Genomic DNA, 17,943 nt, shown 5'->3' with positions numbered 1-17,943 from the left:
AAACATTGTGGACTACAAGTCCCAGAAGGCGTCTGGCGCTGGACTACGACTGCACGTGCGCGTCCCTCTGCCCGCCGGAAGGACGGAGCCTGGCAGTGTTTATCTCGTTGGGGACGGAGGAATCGGTTGGCGCGCAACGGGTTCTAGGCTGCTGGCAGCGCGAGGACCCGCGGCCCCACCCCGGCCCGGCCTGGCAGGTAGCCTGGGATGCTTTGAGGGACGAGGAAGGAGGCTGGCGATTCCCAGGCCTGCTGCTGGCTTCGTGGGGGAGGGGCCTGGGAGTGATGAGGTGGGGGTGGGGAGGGAGCTAGGGGGATGCTGGGATAGAGGAGTGTTAATGGGCAGAGAAAGATTGAGAGAGAAGGGTCTGGAGTCGGGTGGGTGAGACCTGGTGGCTGGAGGAGGCGCTGGGAGAAACTGGAAGACTGCGTTCTGAGCATAATGGTAGGGAGAGGGGGCTGTGGCTGGGATTGTGGGGGAGGGGAGGCTGAGAGTGGGGAAAGAAACAGGAGTCAGATTCCGAGTCAGATCCGTGGCTGAAACGGAGCAAGAGCATTTTCTTTTCTTTTTTTTTTTTTTTTTCCTGTTCCCGCCATGGAGGTAGCAAAATGAGAGGGCTCTCCCTTGGATCTTGGAGTGGTGGGAGAAGGAAACAACGAGGAAACTGCAAAGCTCCCGGGAGATGAAGAAGAGAAGGGCCGCAAATGCAGTGACAGTTACAAGATCAGGGAGTGGAGGGTTGAAAATGCCATAGTGATGGAGGATGTTGGAGCCGCAGAGATGCTGTTCATCCCTGCTTCTTTGAGCTCCCCTTATGAAGAAGAGATTCTTTATCTTTGACTAGAATTACTTATCTCATCTGTATGCAGTTTTTATTCCGCCTGAACCTACTTTGAAGGGAGGGTAGAGGTGAGGGAAGCTAGAACTCCCATGCTTAAAGCTCTCGGATCTCCTCTCTCCACAAGCCCAAATCTGAGATCTTCTGAACTGGGAGCTGGAACAATGAAGTGACAGTAGCTTATGTCTGCTGCTATATTGGGTTGGGCAGGGGTGGCTATTTAAAGCCTACAATATGGGGTTGGGGGAGGCTGGGTGGGTAGGACTGGCGAGCCAATCTCTCTGCAAGGGGGACTTCTCTTTATTTATTTATTTATTTATTTATATTTATTTATTTATTTATTTATTTTTATTCTCCCTTGAGGTTCTGCTTATTTTTCTCTCAGCAAAGACTTTTTGAATGGGGAGCAGATGATCTGCCCAGACCTAGCAGGTGTCTGTCGCTGGCAAAGGCATTACCAGTGGCAAGAGGATTTGTTTGAAAGAGCCCTCAAATGTACATGTTGTCACTAAGCTGACAGGCTGTCTCTAAGACACCACGACCCTGTCATGCTTGGGGCTTTCTCTTGTTCTGCCCAAGGGCATTTTTGCTCCCCTTCCTCTTACTCAAGTGAAACCCCCCCCCACTCCCACTCCATCCCTGCTCCGGAGACTCAAAGAGGGCAAGAGCTGCTGGAAATAGCTTGTTCTCTAACACAATAGCAGGGTTGGGGAAGTGACCAGAGGAGAAGAGCCCTCTTCCCTACCCCCAACCCTCAGTACACACATACCTTTCTGGCTTAAGTTTCTAGTCCTGGCAGCATATGAGGCACAGCTGTCAGAGGAACTCCTTGTGCCTGTGGGTGCCCTGGGTGACCCCAGGGACAACGGATCAGCTTGACAAGAACTCCCTGTGAGGGGCTAATCAACCATGATTACATGGAGTTGCCTATCCTAGGTAGGGACACTGTTCCACTCTAAAAGCCTAAAAGCTTTTTTGCTTTAAAGCACCCATGCCAGCTTTCATTGAACTGTCTGGAGCTGGCTGGGCTATTAATAGCTGTGAGTATTTTGAGCTCTCTACCTTTAAAGAGTTGGAGGGAGATCCTTAGAGAGGTGGCTGTAAGCAGAGCAGGGCAAGAAGCAAGAACACACCCAGCCTGGGAAGGGGGCTTGGCCTTGTTCCAAGCTAGGGACAGGGTGGAGCTTCCATGAGTAGGGGGCACCATGATCACCAGATTCTGAGCTGGCAAGCAGGTTGAGGTGGCCCCACCCTTCACTGTGGGTGAACACAGAGCCAGGGCTAGCTCCTTGACCTCTGCAGCTCCCCTGGGGCAGGGCCAGCCACCTGAGCCGTGACTAGTGTCCCTGTGGAGGGGTAGTGGTGTGGGAGGGCCATTAGGGTGATACTTAGAGGCAAGGACTGGTCCTGGGTAGCCACAGTAAGCTGGGCAAAAGCCTTGCCTGAGGAACCTGTGGCCCTGATTTGTGTACAGGTAACAGAGGCGGCAGGCCGTGCCGGGGGGGCATGTTCCTGTAACCTGTGATCCAGGGGATGTTACGGTGGACAGTACATCTGGAGGGCGGGCCACGCAGGGTGAACCATGCTGCTGTGGCTGTTGGACACCGAGTATACTCCTTCGGGGGTTACTGCTCTGGTGAAGACTATGAGACACTACGGCAGATAGATGTGCACATTTTCAATGCAGGTAACCCAGTGCTGGCACCTTCCCTGGAAGTAGATCAGGGGAGAGAGTGGGCACCTGATAAAGTTCAGTGGTGGTCTTTGTGGCCAGGGGGATTGGGGGTGGAGATCTGGTTTGGGAAGAGGTGGATAGCCTGGAGGGAGCTTCCCAGAGCTGAGCAGAGCTGTGCCCACAGTGTCCTTGCGTTGGACAAAGCTGCCCCCAGTGAGGCCCACGGTCCGTGGGCAGGCTCCTATTGTACCCTACATGCGGTATGGACACTCTACCGTCCTCATCGATGACACAGTCTTCCTTTGGGGTGGGCGCAACGACACTGAAGGGGCCTGCAATGTACTCTACGCCTTTGATGTCAGTGAGTATGGGTCTCAATGATGTCTTGGGCCTGGGAAAGCTGTGGTTGGGGTTGCTGGGAATTAGAGAAGGCTAGAGTTGAGGGTGCATCAGTTGACCTGGGTCATTCTTTTTCTTCTTTTAGATACTCACAAGTGGTCTACACCCCGAGTGTCAGGAACAGTTCCTGGGGCCCGGGATGGCCATTCAGCTTGTGTCCTGGGCAAAATCATGTACATATTTGGGGGCTACGAGCAGCTGGTAAGTATTGGAAGAAGCTAGAGTTTGAGTGTAATAGTGAGAAAAAGGAAGGAGGATTTAGCATGGTGGAACAGGAGGCTTTGGCTGATTTGTAGGTTTTCTGTTTGTTTTTGTTTTTTGGGGTTTTTTTTGGGACAGGGTCTCCCTGTAGCTCCAGCTGGCCTAGAACTCCTAGAACTCACTATGTAGACAACCAGGCTGACCTTGAACTCAGAGAGATCCGCCTGCCTCTGTGCCTGGCTAGTTTGTTTGTTTTGAAGGGAAGAATAGAGAGTCAAGGAAGAGCCATTAACCCCTCCCTTTCTTCTTTTCTCTCCTTACTCAGGCAGACTGCTTTTCCAACGACATTCACAAGCTGGATACCAGCAGCATGACATGGACCCTTGTTTGCACTAAGGTCTGCCCTTTCTTCTGCCAGATCCCCACCTTTCACTGAAGAAATCCTAGGACACTTAGTGAGCTTCCCCTCCCCGAGTCCATGCTGACTCCCTCCCCCATCTCTCTGCTTCTGGCCAGGGCAACCCTGCACGCTGGAGGGACTTCCACTCAGCCACGATACTGGACAATCGCATGTATGTCTTTGGAGGCCGTGCTGACCGCTTTGGGCCGTTTCATTCCAACAATGAGATTTACTGCAACCGCATTCGAGTCTTTGACACCAGAACTGAGGCCTGGCTTGATTGCCCACCCACTCCCGTGCTGCCTGAGGGGCGCAGGAGCCACTCTGCCTGTGAATGTTCATTTTTTTCTCTCTCTCTTTTTTTTTTTTTTTTTAACTAATTTTATGTGTATGAGTGTATTGCCTGTATATATGTAAGTGCACCTGTGTTGTGCTTGTGGAGTTCAGAAGAGGAATTGGATCCCTTGGAACTGGAGTTATAGGTGACTGTTAGATCCATATGGGTGCTGGGAACCAAACCCAGGTCCTCTACGAGCAACCAGTGCTCTTTAACTGCTGGGCCATCTCTCCAGCCCCGAGGTGCCATTATTTCCTTGTGGGGTTCCCTGTTCTGTCTCACTCATACACTCATACTCCATGTGTCCTTCCAGTTGGCTACCCTGGGGAGTTGTACATCTTTTTAAAAAAAAAAAATACTATCTTTATTTTATGTGTATGAGTGTGTTCCCTGCATGTATGTAAGTGTATCCATGTTGTGCAATGCCCACAGAGGTCAAAAGAGGGCATTTGGATTCTCCTGGAACTTCAGTTATAGATCATTGTTAGCTGCCATGTGGGTGCTAGGAATCGAGCCCAGGTCTTCTGCAAAAGCATCCAGTGCTCTTAACTCCTGAGCTATCTCTCCAGCCCCTGAGTTGTACATCTTTGGTGACTGTAATGCAAGGCTGAATCAACAAGTGTCTGTTTTCCTGTAGAGTTCCCTGTCCTGTCCTCCCCATTCTTGACATTCTTCTGTCCTTCTAGTTGGCTACAATGGGGAGCTGTACATCTTTGGTGGCTATAACGCAAGGCTGAACCGGCACTTTCATGACCTCTGGAAGTTTAACCCTGGTAAAGAGCATTATGTTTAGGGGAGGGACAAAGAAGCAGTGGAGTTGGGAGGAGAATAATAATCCTGAGTAGGTGAGGGGCTGGGATGGGATGTGTGTGAGGATGGCTAGGTTAGGTAGGCATTGAACTTGTCTAAACTTCTCTTTAGCATCCTTTACCTGGAAAAAGATTGAACCAAAGGGGAAAGGGCCATGTCCTCGCCGGCGCCAGTGTTGCTGTATTGTCGGTGACAAGATTGTCCTCTTTGGGGGTACCAGGTTAGGAGGAGGGAGGGGGAGGCAGAAAAGGCCTAAGTTTGTAACTAAGAGAAGAGTGGGGGGTATCTGAGCAAGGGTCGTGTGGGTGGTATTACCCCCTACTGCTGTCTTTTGATCCCTACAGCCCATCTCCTGAGGAAGGCCTGGGAGATGAGTTTGACCTCATAGATCATTCTGACTTACACATTTTGGACTTTAGTAAGTACTTATTTCTGAAATGCTCCTGCTATCAGGCTCCCTGTCTCTGGGTGGTGCTAACCAGGACTGGGACTGTTACTCTCCTCTGACCTTCCCTTCTCTAACTCTTCTCTTAAAGGCCCGAGTCTGAAGACTCTATGCAAACTGGCTGTGATTCAGCATAACTTGGACCAGTCCTGTTTGCCCCATGACATCAGGTAAGTAGGCTGGTTGCAGAGGAAGGATTGATTGGGGGGATGAGTGGTGAGCACAGGAATCAGCTTTTTTTTTTTTTTTCTCTTTTTTGGTCTTTTTTGAGACAGGGTCCCCCTATAGCCCTACCTGGCCTGGATTCGCTATGGAGACCAGGCTGGCCTCAAATTTACAGAGATCTGCCCGCCTCTGCCTCCCAAGTGCTGGGATTAAAAGTGTGTGCCACCACGCCTGGCAGAATCATCCATTTTTATCTTGCTTGAAGTATAATTTTTGTGCGGACCATGATGGAAGGGGGAGGTAAAAGCACAGCTACCATTTAACAAAATTGTCCACGGGATAAATTGTATGAAGAAAACCCCGAATTATTTGAACCAGAAGCATCACTTCCTTGTATTGGTCAGTATGTTGAGAATGAGTAATTAAACTTCAGGACTAACCTCAGAGTAAAGACAAGTTTAAGAGCCTGTGGACTATCTTAGTTCTAGAGTTGAGGGAGGTCCTGGCACATTGCCTTTGAATTCAAGTCTTGAATTCAAGTCAAGCAGCAGAGGTTACTTTTGTGTATCATTTTATGCTTCTTGGTCATTCTGAGACAGCTCCCTTTCCTCAAGCCAGTTCATTTTAACTCTTGCTTGCTTGAAGGTCTGTGTGTCCACTTTTTGGTGACACAGATCATACAGGCTATACTGATGAATCCAAGGCTGACCCAGGATTGACACATGTGCAAGTACCTAATACCAAGTAGATTGCTTAGAGTCTTAGCATAAGGTGGTACTTAGTAAATCTTTGTAGAAGGAAAGAATTGTTGAAAAAAGAGTAATTGAATGTGTTAGGGTGGGTGGGACAGGTCTCAGGGAGGACAGAAGGCCTGAGTCAGGACCTTAAAAGAATAGGAATTGGCAGCAAGAATGGGTGTTCTGATGGGGTTGAGGTGGAAGGGCCACCTTGTTGGATCTAAGCAGAGGAAGGTATGCTGGGGTGTTTACTGAGATGGGTACACATGATCCAAGTGTTTGGATTCAGGAATATATGCATAAACATAAACAGGATATCCACATGAGCTTGGAGGGGGAAGAGTGGGTGGTGTTGGATTTGGTGGTGGGTAGGGTCTCGTTCAACCCAAAAAGGCTGTAAGGAAGAGGGTGAAGAGACTGGGGTGCCAACTACTCTTCTGTCTTTTCTGTCTATTGTTGGCCTCCAGGTGGGAGCTCAATGCCATGACCACCAACAGCAATATCAGCCGCCCCATCGTCTCCTCCCATGGATAGGAGGAAGTTTTCTGCCACCTCCCCTCCTGAGCCTGCTCTTATCTTCACTGCCCCTGTCCATCTCTCACCTGCCTGCCCCTTTGGACCCTGGACTCAGTATACCTCCATGTGGAGTTGTTCGACTAGAGGTGTTTTCTGTGCTGTGAATTCAGTGGGGAGTTGCAGGGGGGGAGGGCCATGTCCCTCCTCCCTTGGGCCGAGGGCCCCTTCCCCTTGGTGCTCTGTTCCCATCGACCTTCCTCTGACTGCTCCTGAGCCTCTGCTCGGCCCCAGCCAGTCAGGTTGCCAAGCTCTGCTGGAAAGGAACGCAGTGGGGAGAAGGAGATGCAGGCAGTGTCTGAGCCTCAGGAGCTTCCCTCTCCCCATGCCTACCCCCTCCCCTGCTTGAGCCTTGAGCACCCACTGGGATCAGAGAGAAGACACTGCTGTTGGCTTCAAACAGCCTTCTCTCCCCATCCTGGGGAGGCAGGGACCAGCAGATGGTTTCACTCTTCCTTGAGCTGTTGCTGTACCCTGAAACTCAGCCAGTTCAGATTTTATAAAAAGTAAAACCTGGAAACCTGTTGTGTGTTTGTGGAGTTGGCAGTGGGGCTGTGTGCTGAGGATGCCTGCCCTTGGGGTTCTGGCTTCCAGCCAAGAGTATTAAGCTAATACTGGGGCCAGGCCTGGTGGTACAGGCCTTTGATCCCAGCACTTGGGAGGCAGAGGCAGGTGGATCTCTCTGAGTTTGGACCAGTCTGGTTTACATAGCGAGTTCCAGGCCAACTGGGGCTATAGGGAGACCCTATCTTAAAAAGACCAAAAAAGTCGGGTGCGGTGGTACACGCCTGTAGTCCCAGCACGTGGGAGGCACAGGAAGGTGGATTTTTATTACATTAAAAAGGCAATAAAGGTTGGGCGTGGTAGTGCATGCCTGTAGTCCCAGCACTGGGGAGGCAGAGGCAGGTGGAGCTCTGTGAGTTCAAGGCCAGCCTGGTCTACATAGTGAGTTCCAGGACAGCTGGGACTACAGGGAGACCCTGCTTCAAAGACAAAAAAAAAAAAAAAAAGCAGGGCGTGGTGGCGCAGGTAACCCCAGCACTCAGGAGGCAGAGGCAGATGGATCTCTGTGAGTTTGAAAGGCCAGCCTGGTCTCCATACCGAATCCAGGCCAGCTGGGGCTACAAGGAGACCCTGTCTCAAAAAGAAAAAGAAAAAAAAAAAAAAAACCCGAATGCTCCAGGTGTGTATCTGGCTCTGGAGGCTCCAGCACTCGGGAGGCAGAGACAGCCAAATCGCTGAGTTCCAGGCCAGCCTGGGCTACAGGGAGACCCTGACTCAGAAAAAGCCGGTGCCGGTGCCACCAATCCTGGCCTTGGGCAGTGCAGATCACCCCCCCCCCCCCAAATAGAACACTTCCAGCAAGTTGGGCAGCATTTGCGCTCAGGCCTCGGAAACGGCGGAAGGGGCGGGGCTGGAGCCGAGAGCAGGAAGTGATACATCCTCTGGTCTCTGGTCTTGCGGTGCGGATGCCGAAAGCCGTGCTGCGCGCTGCGCCGGGTGGTCCAGGTGGAGCCATGGAGCCCGGCGACCTGCCGAGGGGTGAGGACTCGGGCGAGGTGGAGGGGGTCGCGGCTCCTGGCCCGCCGGGCTCAATTCCTGAAAACCTCGGAGGTCGCGGAAGAGACCGGTGCGCAGCTCCGCGGAGGGAGAGGGAGTGCTTCCGGGATGCACTGTCTGGGAAGTTGTTTTTTGTTTTTTTGTTTTAATGATTTCTTTTATGTGTATGGATGTGTTGCCTGCGTGTAAGTAAGTACACCCATGTCCTGCAATGACCGCGGAGGTCAGAAGGCATCGGATCCCCTGGAACTAGAGTAGTGGAAGGCTGTTAGCCGCCATGTGAATGCTGGGAACTGAACCCAGGTCCTCTGCAAGAGCAGCCAGTCCTCTTAACCGCTGGGTCATACCCCCCAGCCCCAATTTCTTTGGTTTTTGCTGTTGTTGTTATTTTGTTTTCGAGGCAGTCTTTAGGCAGTCCAGGCTTGAGCCCCAACACCTAGCCTGGGCAGTTTGTTAAAGGTAAGATGAAGGTCCGGGTCTGGAGAGATGTCTCAGCTGTTAAGAACGCTGGTTATTCTTGCAGAAGACCCAGGTTCGAATCCCAGCACCCACATGGCAGCTAACAACTGTCCGTAACCCCAGTTCCAGGGGATCTGACAGCCTTTTCTGTCCTCCACAGGCATTGCACAACATGGGTGCACTTACCTACATGCAGGCAATACATGCATACACATAAAAATAATATTTTATAAAAGAGTATACACATTAAAAAAAAAAAATGAAGGTCCAAGAAGGTTTAGTGGGGATGCAATAAATAGAACATTTATTAAGGTGTATGCAAGCAGTTACAGGTGCTGGAGATGAATAATCAAACAGTAGGGCAAACACTTCATCCTCTTGCCACCTACTTTAAGAGAAAGGTAGCTTTGGCCAGGCGCGGTGGTGCCCACCTTTTATCCCAGCACTGGGGAGGCAGAGGCAGGTGGATCTCTGTGAGTTCAAGGCCAGCCTGGTCTACATAATAAGTTCCAGGACAGCTGGGGCTACAGGGAGACCCTGCTTAAAAAAAAAAAAAAAAAAGGCAATAAAACTAAAAGTATACTTTGAAAGGGTAATTTTTACGGGTATGTGGACTATACCTTTAAAAAGTTTTTTTCAAAAAGGGTAATAAAGGCTATGGAGAGAGCAGAGGGAAAGGCTGCAGATGAAGGGGGCTAGAGAGACGGCTCAGTGGTTAAGAGCACCAACTACTCTTGTAAGACCTGGGTTCAATTCCTAGGATCCACATGGTGACTAACAACCATCTGTAACTCCAGTTCCAGGAGGTCCAATGCTCTCTTCTGACCTCCGAGGGCATCATACGACATGGGTGCAGGCAATATATTCATATACATAAAATAAAAATAATAAATAAAATATTAAGTAAGATGGAGAAGGCCTCACTGGGAAGGTGACATTTAAGTGAAAGCTGGAAGGAGGTGAAGGGGCAGCAGTACATAGGCCTCGAGAGAAGTGTACCAAGTAGGGACTGTCAAGGGACCAGTTGACCTGGACAAGCCAAATGAGAAGGAGCTGAAGAGACATTATAGGAGGGCATTATAAGCATATGGCTTAAGAAAAATAAAAAAAAGCCTGGGCTTGGTGGGCCACACCTTTAATCGTAGCACTCTGGAGGCAGACGCAACCTGATCTCTTGAGTTTGAGAAATGCTGAACACTGGAACCAAGACCTTGGTCATGGTATCAGGGTGGGCACAGAGACCTGTCAAGTATCTAAAAGAGGGTGAAGAAAGGGGCCTGTGACTTGATTGGCCTGACTCTATACACTTTTTTTTTTTTTTTTTGTCTTTTTGAGACAGGGTCTCCCTGTAGCCCCAGAAGACCTGGAACTTACTATGTAGACTAGGCTGGACTTGAACTCAAAGAGATCAACCTGCCTCTGCCTCCCAGGTGCTGGGATTAAAGGCATGTGCCACCACTCCCAGCTCTATACACCTTTCTTAAGAACCTGAGATCCTGGGGCTGAAGAGATGGCTCAGGGGTTGAGACCACTGGCTGTTTTTACAGGGGACCCAAGTTTGATCCCCAGCACCTATATAGTGGCTAACTACTCTCTGTAACTCCAGTTCCATGGGAATCCAATGCCCTCTTCTGACCTCCATGGGTAGTGCATAAACATGGGTGCACTTAAATACATGTAGGCAAACATTCATGCACATAAAACAAAAATAAAATATTTTCTAAAAAAAAAAAAAAGATGAGATCCTTGGACTAGAGAGATGACTCAGCAGGTAAGAGCACTGGCTGTTTTTTGTTTTTTTTTTTAATTTTTACAAAAACTTTATTGAAAATTTCATACATGTATATAAGGTGTTTTGATCAAATACCTTGCCCAGTCCCTCCCTTCCAACATTCCCCCCTCTGAAGAGGTAACCCTAAAATCTTTTAAGGATTAGATACAAGCTCCCAAAGACTTTCACATTTTTGGCCTTTGGAACAGAGTATATTGCTAACAGACCCAGGGACATTTTGACTTTTAGTCAAGAAACTGGCTACATTTCTTTGGGGTCTTTTTACCCTAACTGCCTAGCCAGTTCCTACCTCCTGTTCTTATCACACCATCCTCTGAAGGGGTTGCCCAAATTGCCAATAGGGAATAGGGACACCGACCAAAGAGCACTGGCTGCTCTTTAGAGGACCCTCTTTTGGTTCTCAGCACCTACATGGTAGCTAACAATGGTCTGAAACTCAAGTTCCAGGGAATCCAATGCCCTCTTCAGGCATTGCACGTTATGGGTGCACTTACATACATGCAGACGTAACACCACTCATCATACACATAAAATGTACATAAAATATAGATAAATAATGAATTTAAAAAGATGAAATCCTAGGTGACTGAAACAGTTGGGAAGTTAGGTGTTAGCATAGTACCATTATATCCTATGCTGCCTTGCACTAGTCCTAATGATTAATGTGGTGGGGATGTTGGGAATGACGTGGTCCTTTCTATTTTGTATGTGTGTTTGTACACGTGTGTACGTGCCACCATGGTGAGGATGCTCCGAGGGCAGCCTGTGGGGGCTGGCTCTCTTCTACCATGTGTGCTCTGGTGCTCAAATGCAGGTGGTTAGGCTTGGCCACGTTGAACCACCTTGGCCCAAGGAGGTCTTCTCCGCAGTGGGAGGTGCTGAACTGAGTTGCCTGACCTTTCTCTCCTCCCTCCTTCTGCAGACACATCTGACATGTCATTTGAGGAGCTGTTAGAATTGCAGAGCCAAGTGGGAACCAAGGCATACAAACAATTGGTCACTGGAAACAGCATTAAGAGGCAAAGCTCTAGACAACCTGTGTGTGTTGCAGATAAGCACAGGTGGGGAGCAAGGCCTGCACTGGGGGTTGGAAGATACCTAGGACCTTGACTAAGTGTCTGCTTTCTTGGGAGACAAGTGGAATGTCTTCAACCAAGACTGGAGTCCACTTATCCGGACCTTTCATTTCTCCTTAGGCCTCTGGAAATGTCAGCCAAAGTCCGAGTACCATTCTTACGCCAGGTTGTTCCCATCAGTAAAAAGGTAAGGGAGAGGCAGGGAGCACTTTCTTGAAGAAAGGAGACTCAACAGTGCATCTTATATTCTTTCTACTCTTTCCAAAGGTGGCCCGGGACCCCCGCTTTGATGACCTGTCAGGGGAATATAATCCTGAGGTGTTTGACAAAACTTATCAGTTCTTGAATGATATTCGAGCCAAAGAGAAAGAGGTATGTAGCAAGAGACTGCTGTTTGCAGATCCTTGGGGGTGGAAAACCAGGGCACATGTGGGACAGTAAGAAGGTGGGCAATGGGAAGCATACTGGTGGGCAGATCTTACTCTGTTATTTGGCTCATCAACTTTGTAGCTGCATGATCATCAAGCTACTTTTCCTTTGCTTCAGTTGTCTGTTTATTTTATGTGCATGAGTGTATTGCTTATAGTAGGTGCACCTGTGTCGTACGTGGCTGGGAAGGTCAGAAGGGGTGTTAGATCCCCTGGAACTGGACTTTAGGGATTATTGTTGGCCACCATGTGGGTGCTAGTAATTGAACCCAGGTCCTCTACAAGAGCAGCCAGTGCTCTTAACTGCTGGGCCATCACTTTAGCCCCCAGTTGGTTTTTTTTTGTTTTTTTTTTTTTAATTAATGTCTAAATCAATACATAGTAACTACTAATATTTATTGCATAGTGTGGCATTTCAGTAAATTATTTCAGTATGTAATGGTCCAGGTAATTGCCATGTCTATCACCTATAACATACATAGTCAAAATCCTCTCTACCTGTTAACATGACTCCAGCTACTTGGGAAGTGAAGCAGGAGGGTGGATAATTTGAGGCCACCCTGGGCAGTGAGATTTCATCCCCCCACCTTCAAAAAAAGGAACAAACAAAAAATATATCTAACTGCTCCTCAACCATAGTTACCATAGTGTGCTAGCTAACCTTAGAAGTCATCTGTCTATGGAGGCTGGAGAGATGGCTCAGCGGTTAAGGGCACTGACTGCTCTTGGAGAGGACCTGGATTCAATTCCCAGCACCTACATGGTAGCTACGAACCATCCTTAACTCCAGTTCCAGGGGAATCCGAAGCCCTCTTCTGACCTCCACGGCATTGCACGACACAGGTGCACTCGCATGCAGGCAATACACTCATACACATTTAAAAAAAAACAAAAAAAAAGATAAAATATTTTTAAAAAAGAAGTCATCCATCCTATGCAGCTGTACCTCTGCATCTGTTCACCATTTATTCTCTGCCCACCCTGCCCTCCCCACTGCCCTTCCCAGGCTCTGTTACTCACTCTTCCATATTATATGTCTTTGAGATAAACTACTGCTCCTACATATGACATAGTATCATGTCTTTCTGTGTCTGACTGATTTCACTTAACATAGTGTTGCTTCTGAATTTTTTTTTACTCTTTTAGTCTGTGTGGGGGGCGGGTGTGTGTGTGTGTGTAGATGTGTAGGTGTGGGGGTATGCATGTGCCACCCCAAGTGTATAGAAGTTAGAGGACAGCTTTCATGTATTGGTTCTCTCCTTCAACCTTATGGTCTCAGGGATTCTACTCAAGTTATTGCCCTACTTTAGTTTTTTTTTTTTAAAATATTTATTATTTTTATTTTATGTATATGAGTGTATTGCCTGCTTGTATGTGAGTGCACCCATGTCATGCAATGCCGCGGAGGTCAGAAGGCGGCTTCGGATTCCCCTGGAACTGGAGTTAAGGATGGTTTGTAGCCACCATGTGGGTGCTGGGAGTTGAACCCAGGTCCCCTGCAAGAGCAGTCAGTGCTCTTAACCACTGAGCCATCTCTCTAGCCCCACCCCCTTTTTTTTTAAAACTTACTTTAATCTTTTAATCATGAAAAGGATAGTAAGGGTTAAGGAAATGGCTCCGTGCATAAGAGTGCTTGCTGCACAAGCATGAAGACCTGAGTTCAAATCCCCAGAACCCAGATAAAAAGCTAGGCATGAGAACTAAGTATAGTGGTGCATGCCTTTAATCCTAGTATTCTAGTACGCAAGAGGCAGAGGCAGGAGAATCTCTGAGTTTGAGCCCAGCCTGGGCTACATAGTGAGCTCTAGGCTAACCAGCACTACACAGTGAGACTGTCACAGCAAAAAAAAAAAAGCACACACACTCACACAAAAATGAATAATTTTTAAGAAGAAAAGGATGGGGCTGGAGAGATGCCTCATTCTTGCAGAGGACTCAAGTTTAGTTCCCAGCACCCACATGGCAGGTAACAACTGCCTTTAACTCCAGTTGCAGGGGATCTAACATCCTCTTCTGGCCTCCTCAGGCATTGTGTGTATGTGTGCACTTACATTCATGCAAGCAAAACATTCATACATGTAATGTAAAAATAAAATTTAATTTTAAAAAAAGGATAAGGGCGGGGGCTCTAGTTCAGCATGGCAGTATGTGCTGGCACACAACCTCGGTGGCATCTAGTGCATGTTAACAATCCTATTCACCTTTCTTCCATGGAGCTTGTGAAGAAGCAGTTGAAAAAGCACCGCTCAGGGGAGGCACATGAGAAGCTGCAACAGCTGCTTCAGCGGATGGTGAGTGGGTAATGGTCACAGGAGGGTGGTGAGGGCAGTTGAAGGCAGGTGCTTCATATTTCCTCCCATTCCCCCATCCCGCCCCATCTCACCTTTGCTCAGGAACAGCAAGAAATGGCACAACAGGAGCGAAAGCAGCAGCAGGAGCAGCGCCTAGCCTTGAAGCAGGAGCGGCGGGCTCTGGCCCAAGAGGGCCATCGGCCATACTTCCTGAAGAAATGTGAGTGGGAGCCCAGGTCTTGCAGGCCTGTCAGAGAGGCAGGCCTTTGTAGCAGGGTGTGGCAATGGAGTCCATGAGCTCCTTTAAGATCCTGAGCTAACTTGGAGAAATGTAGAAGTGTAGGGAAGTGTTATTGTAATCTGTTTTAGATTATGTTGAGGGGACTGGGATGCAGCTCAGTTGGTAGAGTGCTGTGTTGGTGAAGCTCTGAGTTTGACACCAGCCCTGTATAGAGTAGGCATGGTGGTACATGCCTATAATGCCAGCATTTGGGGTTGGAGGTAAGAGGATCAGAAGTTGAAGGTCCACTCGGGAGGTAGAGGCAGGCAGGTCTCTGTGAGATCTAGGCCAGCCTGGTCTCCATAGCGAATCCAGGCCAGCTGGGGCTACAGGGAGACCCTGTCTCAAAAAAAAAAAAAAGTTGAGGGTCAGCCTCTGATTCAAAGAGAGTTGGAGGCCGGTCTGGACTAGAGTTGCTATCTTGAAAAAAACAGTCAGGGATTGCCATTTTTATCTCTTCTCCCTGTTCTCTCTTATATGCCTAGCCAGGCACACAGAAGGAGCTCACACTTGGTTCAGTTGGGCAAGATTGGAGTGACAGGAAAAAGTTATCTGAGGCTGGGAACATGTTACAGTCAGTGGTGGAACACTTGCCAAGCACGTGCAAAGCCCTGAACTCAGTATCTAGCACTGAAGGAAAAATAGAAGCGGGCTTGTTGGGTTGGGGCTGTAGCTCAGTAGTAGAGCTCTTGCCTAGTATCCCTGAAGCCTGAGTTCAGTCCCCAGCACCAGCACACAGAACACAGTTGGCTTGCCTGTCACACACCAGGGAACTCCAAACATGTTCCAGCCTAATGCGTTACTGACGTGGGAATGAGAAATAAAGTCTTCATCTTTGGCTCACCAGCTTCCTTTCCTCTTGTCTAGCTGAGCAGCGTCAGTTGGCCCTGGCTGAGAAGTTCAAGGAGCTGAAGCGCAGCAAGAAACTGGATAGTTTCTTGAGTCGAAAGAGGCGACGAAATGCTGGCAAGGACAGGAGACATCTCCCTTTGAGCAAAGAGTAATGAGGACCTGTCTCTGTCTGCCACTGTCCCAGGGAGGCCTGGATCTGCAGGGCAGGCTTGGGGTCAGCCAGTTCTGATGGTTTTCCGTTCAGTGGCAAGAATCACAGCTGCCCTTTCTCGAGGTTGTCTTGGGAAACTTAGAGGGCTCTTGGACTCTTCCTAGGAATGCACAAGAATTTGAGCTCAGCCTTCCATCATGTCACTGCCTCTGCTCAGATCTGATTCTTATGTCCTTGTGTCTTCCATCCTTGAGACAGAAGAAAAGGGACCTGGAGGAGTCTGTCCATGGTTCCAGGGCTCACCAGTATTCTTGGTACTCATCTTTTTATTGCTTTTTTTTTTTTTTTTTTTTTAATTCTGGGGGTGTTTTGTTTTTTTTTTCCCTTTAAGATTTATTTTTAAATCTGGATGTGGTGGTACACACCTTTAATCCCAGCATTCAGGAGGCAGAGGCAGGTGCATCTCTGAGATCAAGGCTAGCCTGGTCTACAAATGCATTCCAGGACAGCCCTGGCTCTAGGGAGACCCTGTCTCAAAAGACAAAAAAAAATTACTTTTAAAAAGTATATGTGTGTGTCTGTGCATGGGTATGTGCATTGTATTCCTTGGAGCTGGAATTACAGGTAATTGTGAGCTGCCCAACATGGGTGTTGGCAACCAAACTCAGGTCCTCTGCAAGAAGAGTATGCAGCTTAACTGATGAGCCATCTCTCCAGTCCCTAGGACTTGTTTTGTTTTGTTTTGTATTTAAGTTTTTGTTTATCTTGAATGTATTTTATGTGTACAAGTGTTTTGCCTGCATGTATGTAAGTGCACCTTGTATGTTCCATGCCTGTGGAGGCCAGAAGAGGGCATTGGATCCCCTAGAATTGGAATTACGCATGCGTTGTTAGCCATCATGTAGGTGCTGGGAACAGAACCTTGATCCTCTGCAAAAATAGCCAGTGTTCTTCATTGCTGAGCTGTCCCTCCAGTGTTTGTTTGGATGGATGGGAGACCTAGAAGTGCTGTAGCTGGTCATGTATGAGAGCAAGAAATGAGGTATAAGTCTTGTAGAGTGGGAATTCAGATCATGGAGTACTTAAATTTGGGCCCAGAAAAGATGCCTAAAGGGTGAACCTGTCCCACAATCATTTGGCTGTTGATGTGATAGAAAGTGGGAGGTGTATATTAGTCAACTTCTGAGTGTATGTACCCAAGAAAAGTCTTCATTCCATGGTTGTTTGCCTCTGTGGCTTGCTTTTTAGTGGGATTATATGATGTCACGCCCAGCCTTCTTGGGACATTTTGTATAAATTGAATCAGTATGTAGTAGTGTGTACGTGTACTCCTCTTTTATGGCATAGAATAGATTTTCTTCAGTTGATATTTTTAGGCTAAAGATAACTAACCAACAGAGGATTTGGGTTGGTTTTTTGGTTTGTGTGGACTTGACTAGTCTTGACAAGCCAAACTCCCAGATCAGCTGTAGGGATGTAAGGAATTGTAGTGTTGAGGGTGGCCTCACTAGGAGGTCAGGGTGACAGACTTCTGCCCCCTGAGTTATCATTAGTGAAACTACCTGTCTGCCTTCTGGGAATGGATGATAAAGGGGGAGAAGCTCATGTCCTGGTGCTGGGAAGGAGCATGGACTGTCCATGGAGTCAAAGCTGTTCTGAATGCAGGCATATCAACCAAGCTAGAGTCAGGGTATGTGAGCTGTGTGCTTAGGAGAATCAGCAACACAGGAGCTATAAAGTCAGGGACATGGAGGGATTTCAGGACCAAAGCCAGTGCATGTGTGTAACCCAAGGGTTCTTATATACAAGGAAAGCGTTCTGCCCCTGGACTCTACACCAGCCCTGGTGTTCTTCCCTTAGGAACTGCTGGAGAGGTGATGCATATGACCCTAAGTACTTATATCAATGTACGAAAATGTCATAATGGGGGCTAGAGAGGCTGCTCAGGGGTTAAGAGCACTTGCTGTTCTTCCTGAGGACCCGAGTTTGACTCCCAGCACCTACATGGCAACTGTTGCTTTCTTCTAGTCATTGTGGGCACTGCACACGTACCAGTAAACATATTGGCAATTAAACAAAAATCATTTAAAATCATGACTTTCATTTTTTTGTATAGTTATGTACAAACAAAAGTGTTGGGGGCTAGAGTAGTTTAGTGAGAGAGTACTTAGCAAGCTCACCCGAGTTTGACTCCCAGCACCTACATGGCAACTGTTGCTTTCTTCTAGTCATTGTGGGCACTGCACACGTACCAGTAAACATATTGGCAATTAAACAAAAATCATTTAAAATCATGACTTTCATTTTTTTGTATAGTTATGTACAAACAAAAGTGTTGGGGGCTAGAGTAGTTTAGTGAGAGAGTACTTAGCAAGCTCTGAGTTTAATACCTACTATCTTTTTATTTATTTATTTATTTATTTATTTATTTTGAAACAGGGTCTCCCTGTAGCCCCAGCTGTCCTGGAACTCAC

General features: G+C 48.0%; 2 protein-coding genes across 4 annotated transcripts; both read left to right on the top strand.

Moving 5' to 3' along the window:
* Window positions 1–10: 10 nt before the first annotated feature.
* Window positions 11–7,104, top strand: Klhdc3 (kelch domain containing 3). 2 transcript variants are annotated; one of them, XM_008829101.2, is made up of 11 exons: window positions 11–197; window positions 2,313–2,525; window positions 2,698–2,874; window positions 2,998–3,113; window positions 3,439–3,510; window positions 3,630–3,843; window positions 4,537–4,623; window positions 4,772–4,880; window positions 5,005–5,078; window positions 5,197–5,275; window positions 6,475–7,104. In XM_008829101.2, exons 2-11 carry the CDS (start codon window positions 2,372–2,374, stop codon window positions 6,539–6,541), a joined length of 1,149 nt encoding a protein of 382 aa, XP_008827323.1. In that variant the 5' UTR covers window positions 11–197; window positions 2,313–2,371; the 3' UTR covers window positions 6,542–7,104. The 2 variants fall into 2 exon arrangements, with proteins under 2 accessions (XP_008827323.1, XP_008827325.1); XM_008829103.3 differs by lacking the exon at window positions 11–197 and adding an exon at window positions 326–444.
* Window positions 7,105–7,967: 863 nt separating this feature from the next.
* Window positions 7,968–15,834, top strand: Rrp36 (ribosomal RNA processing 36). 2 transcript variants are annotated; one of them, XM_008829104.3, is made up of 7 exons: window positions 7,968–8,122; window positions 11,314–11,452; window positions 11,588–11,654; window positions 11,735–11,839; window positions 14,112–14,186; window positions 14,289–14,406; window positions 15,334–15,834. In XM_008829104.3, the coding sequence occupies exons 1-7, from the start codon at window positions 8,050–8,052 to the stop codon at window positions 15,468–15,470; spliced, it is 714 nt and encodes a 237-aa protein (XP_008827326.1). In that variant the 5' UTR covers window positions 7,968–8,049; the 3' UTR covers window positions 15,471–15,834. The 2 variants fall into 2 exon arrangements, with proteins under 2 accessions (XP_008827326.1, XP_029417484.1); XM_029561624.1 differs by having other exon boundaries at window positions 8,018–8,210.
* The last annotated feature ends 2,109 nt before the right edge of the window (window positions 15,835–17,943 follow it).

This window comes from Nannospalax galili, unplaced genomic scaffold (genome assembly GCF_000622305.1).
Source record: "Nannospalax galili isolate Female #2095 unplaced genomic scaffold, S.galili_v1.0 scaffold653, whole genome shotgun sequence".
Lineage (NCBI taxonomy): Eukaryota > Metazoa > Chordata > Mammalia > Rodentia > Spalacidae > Nannospalax > Nannospalax galili.
Note: the sequence above shows the minus strand (reverse complement) of the source record. Positions and strands in the feature narration are given on the sequence as shown.

Coding starts and splice junctions, on each gene's coding strand:
- Klhdc3 (XM_008829101.2), top strand. CDS start 2,372: ATGTTACGGTGGACAGTACATCTGGAGGGCGGGCCACGCAGGGTGAAC. Junction 2,875..2,997: donor ACTCTACGCCTTTGATGTCA/GTGAGTATGGGT, acceptor TTCTTCTTTTAG/ATACTCACAAGTGGTCTACA. Junction 3,844..4,536: donor GCGCAGGAGCCACTCTGCCT/GTGAATGTTCAT, acceptor CTGTCCTTCTAG/TTGGCTACAATGGGGAGCTG.
- Rrp36 (XM_008829104.3), top strand. CDS start 8,050: ATGCCGAAAGCCGTGCTGCGCGCTGCGCCGGGTGGTCCAGGTGGAGCC. Junction 11,453..11,587: donor TGTGTTGCAGATAAGCACAG/GTGGGGAGCAAG, acceptor ATTTCTCCTTAG/GCCTCTGGAAATGTCAGCCA. Junction 14,187..14,288: donor AACAGCTGCTTCAGCGGATG/GTGAGTGGGTAA, acceptor ACCTTTGCTCAG/GAACAGCAAGAAATGGCACA.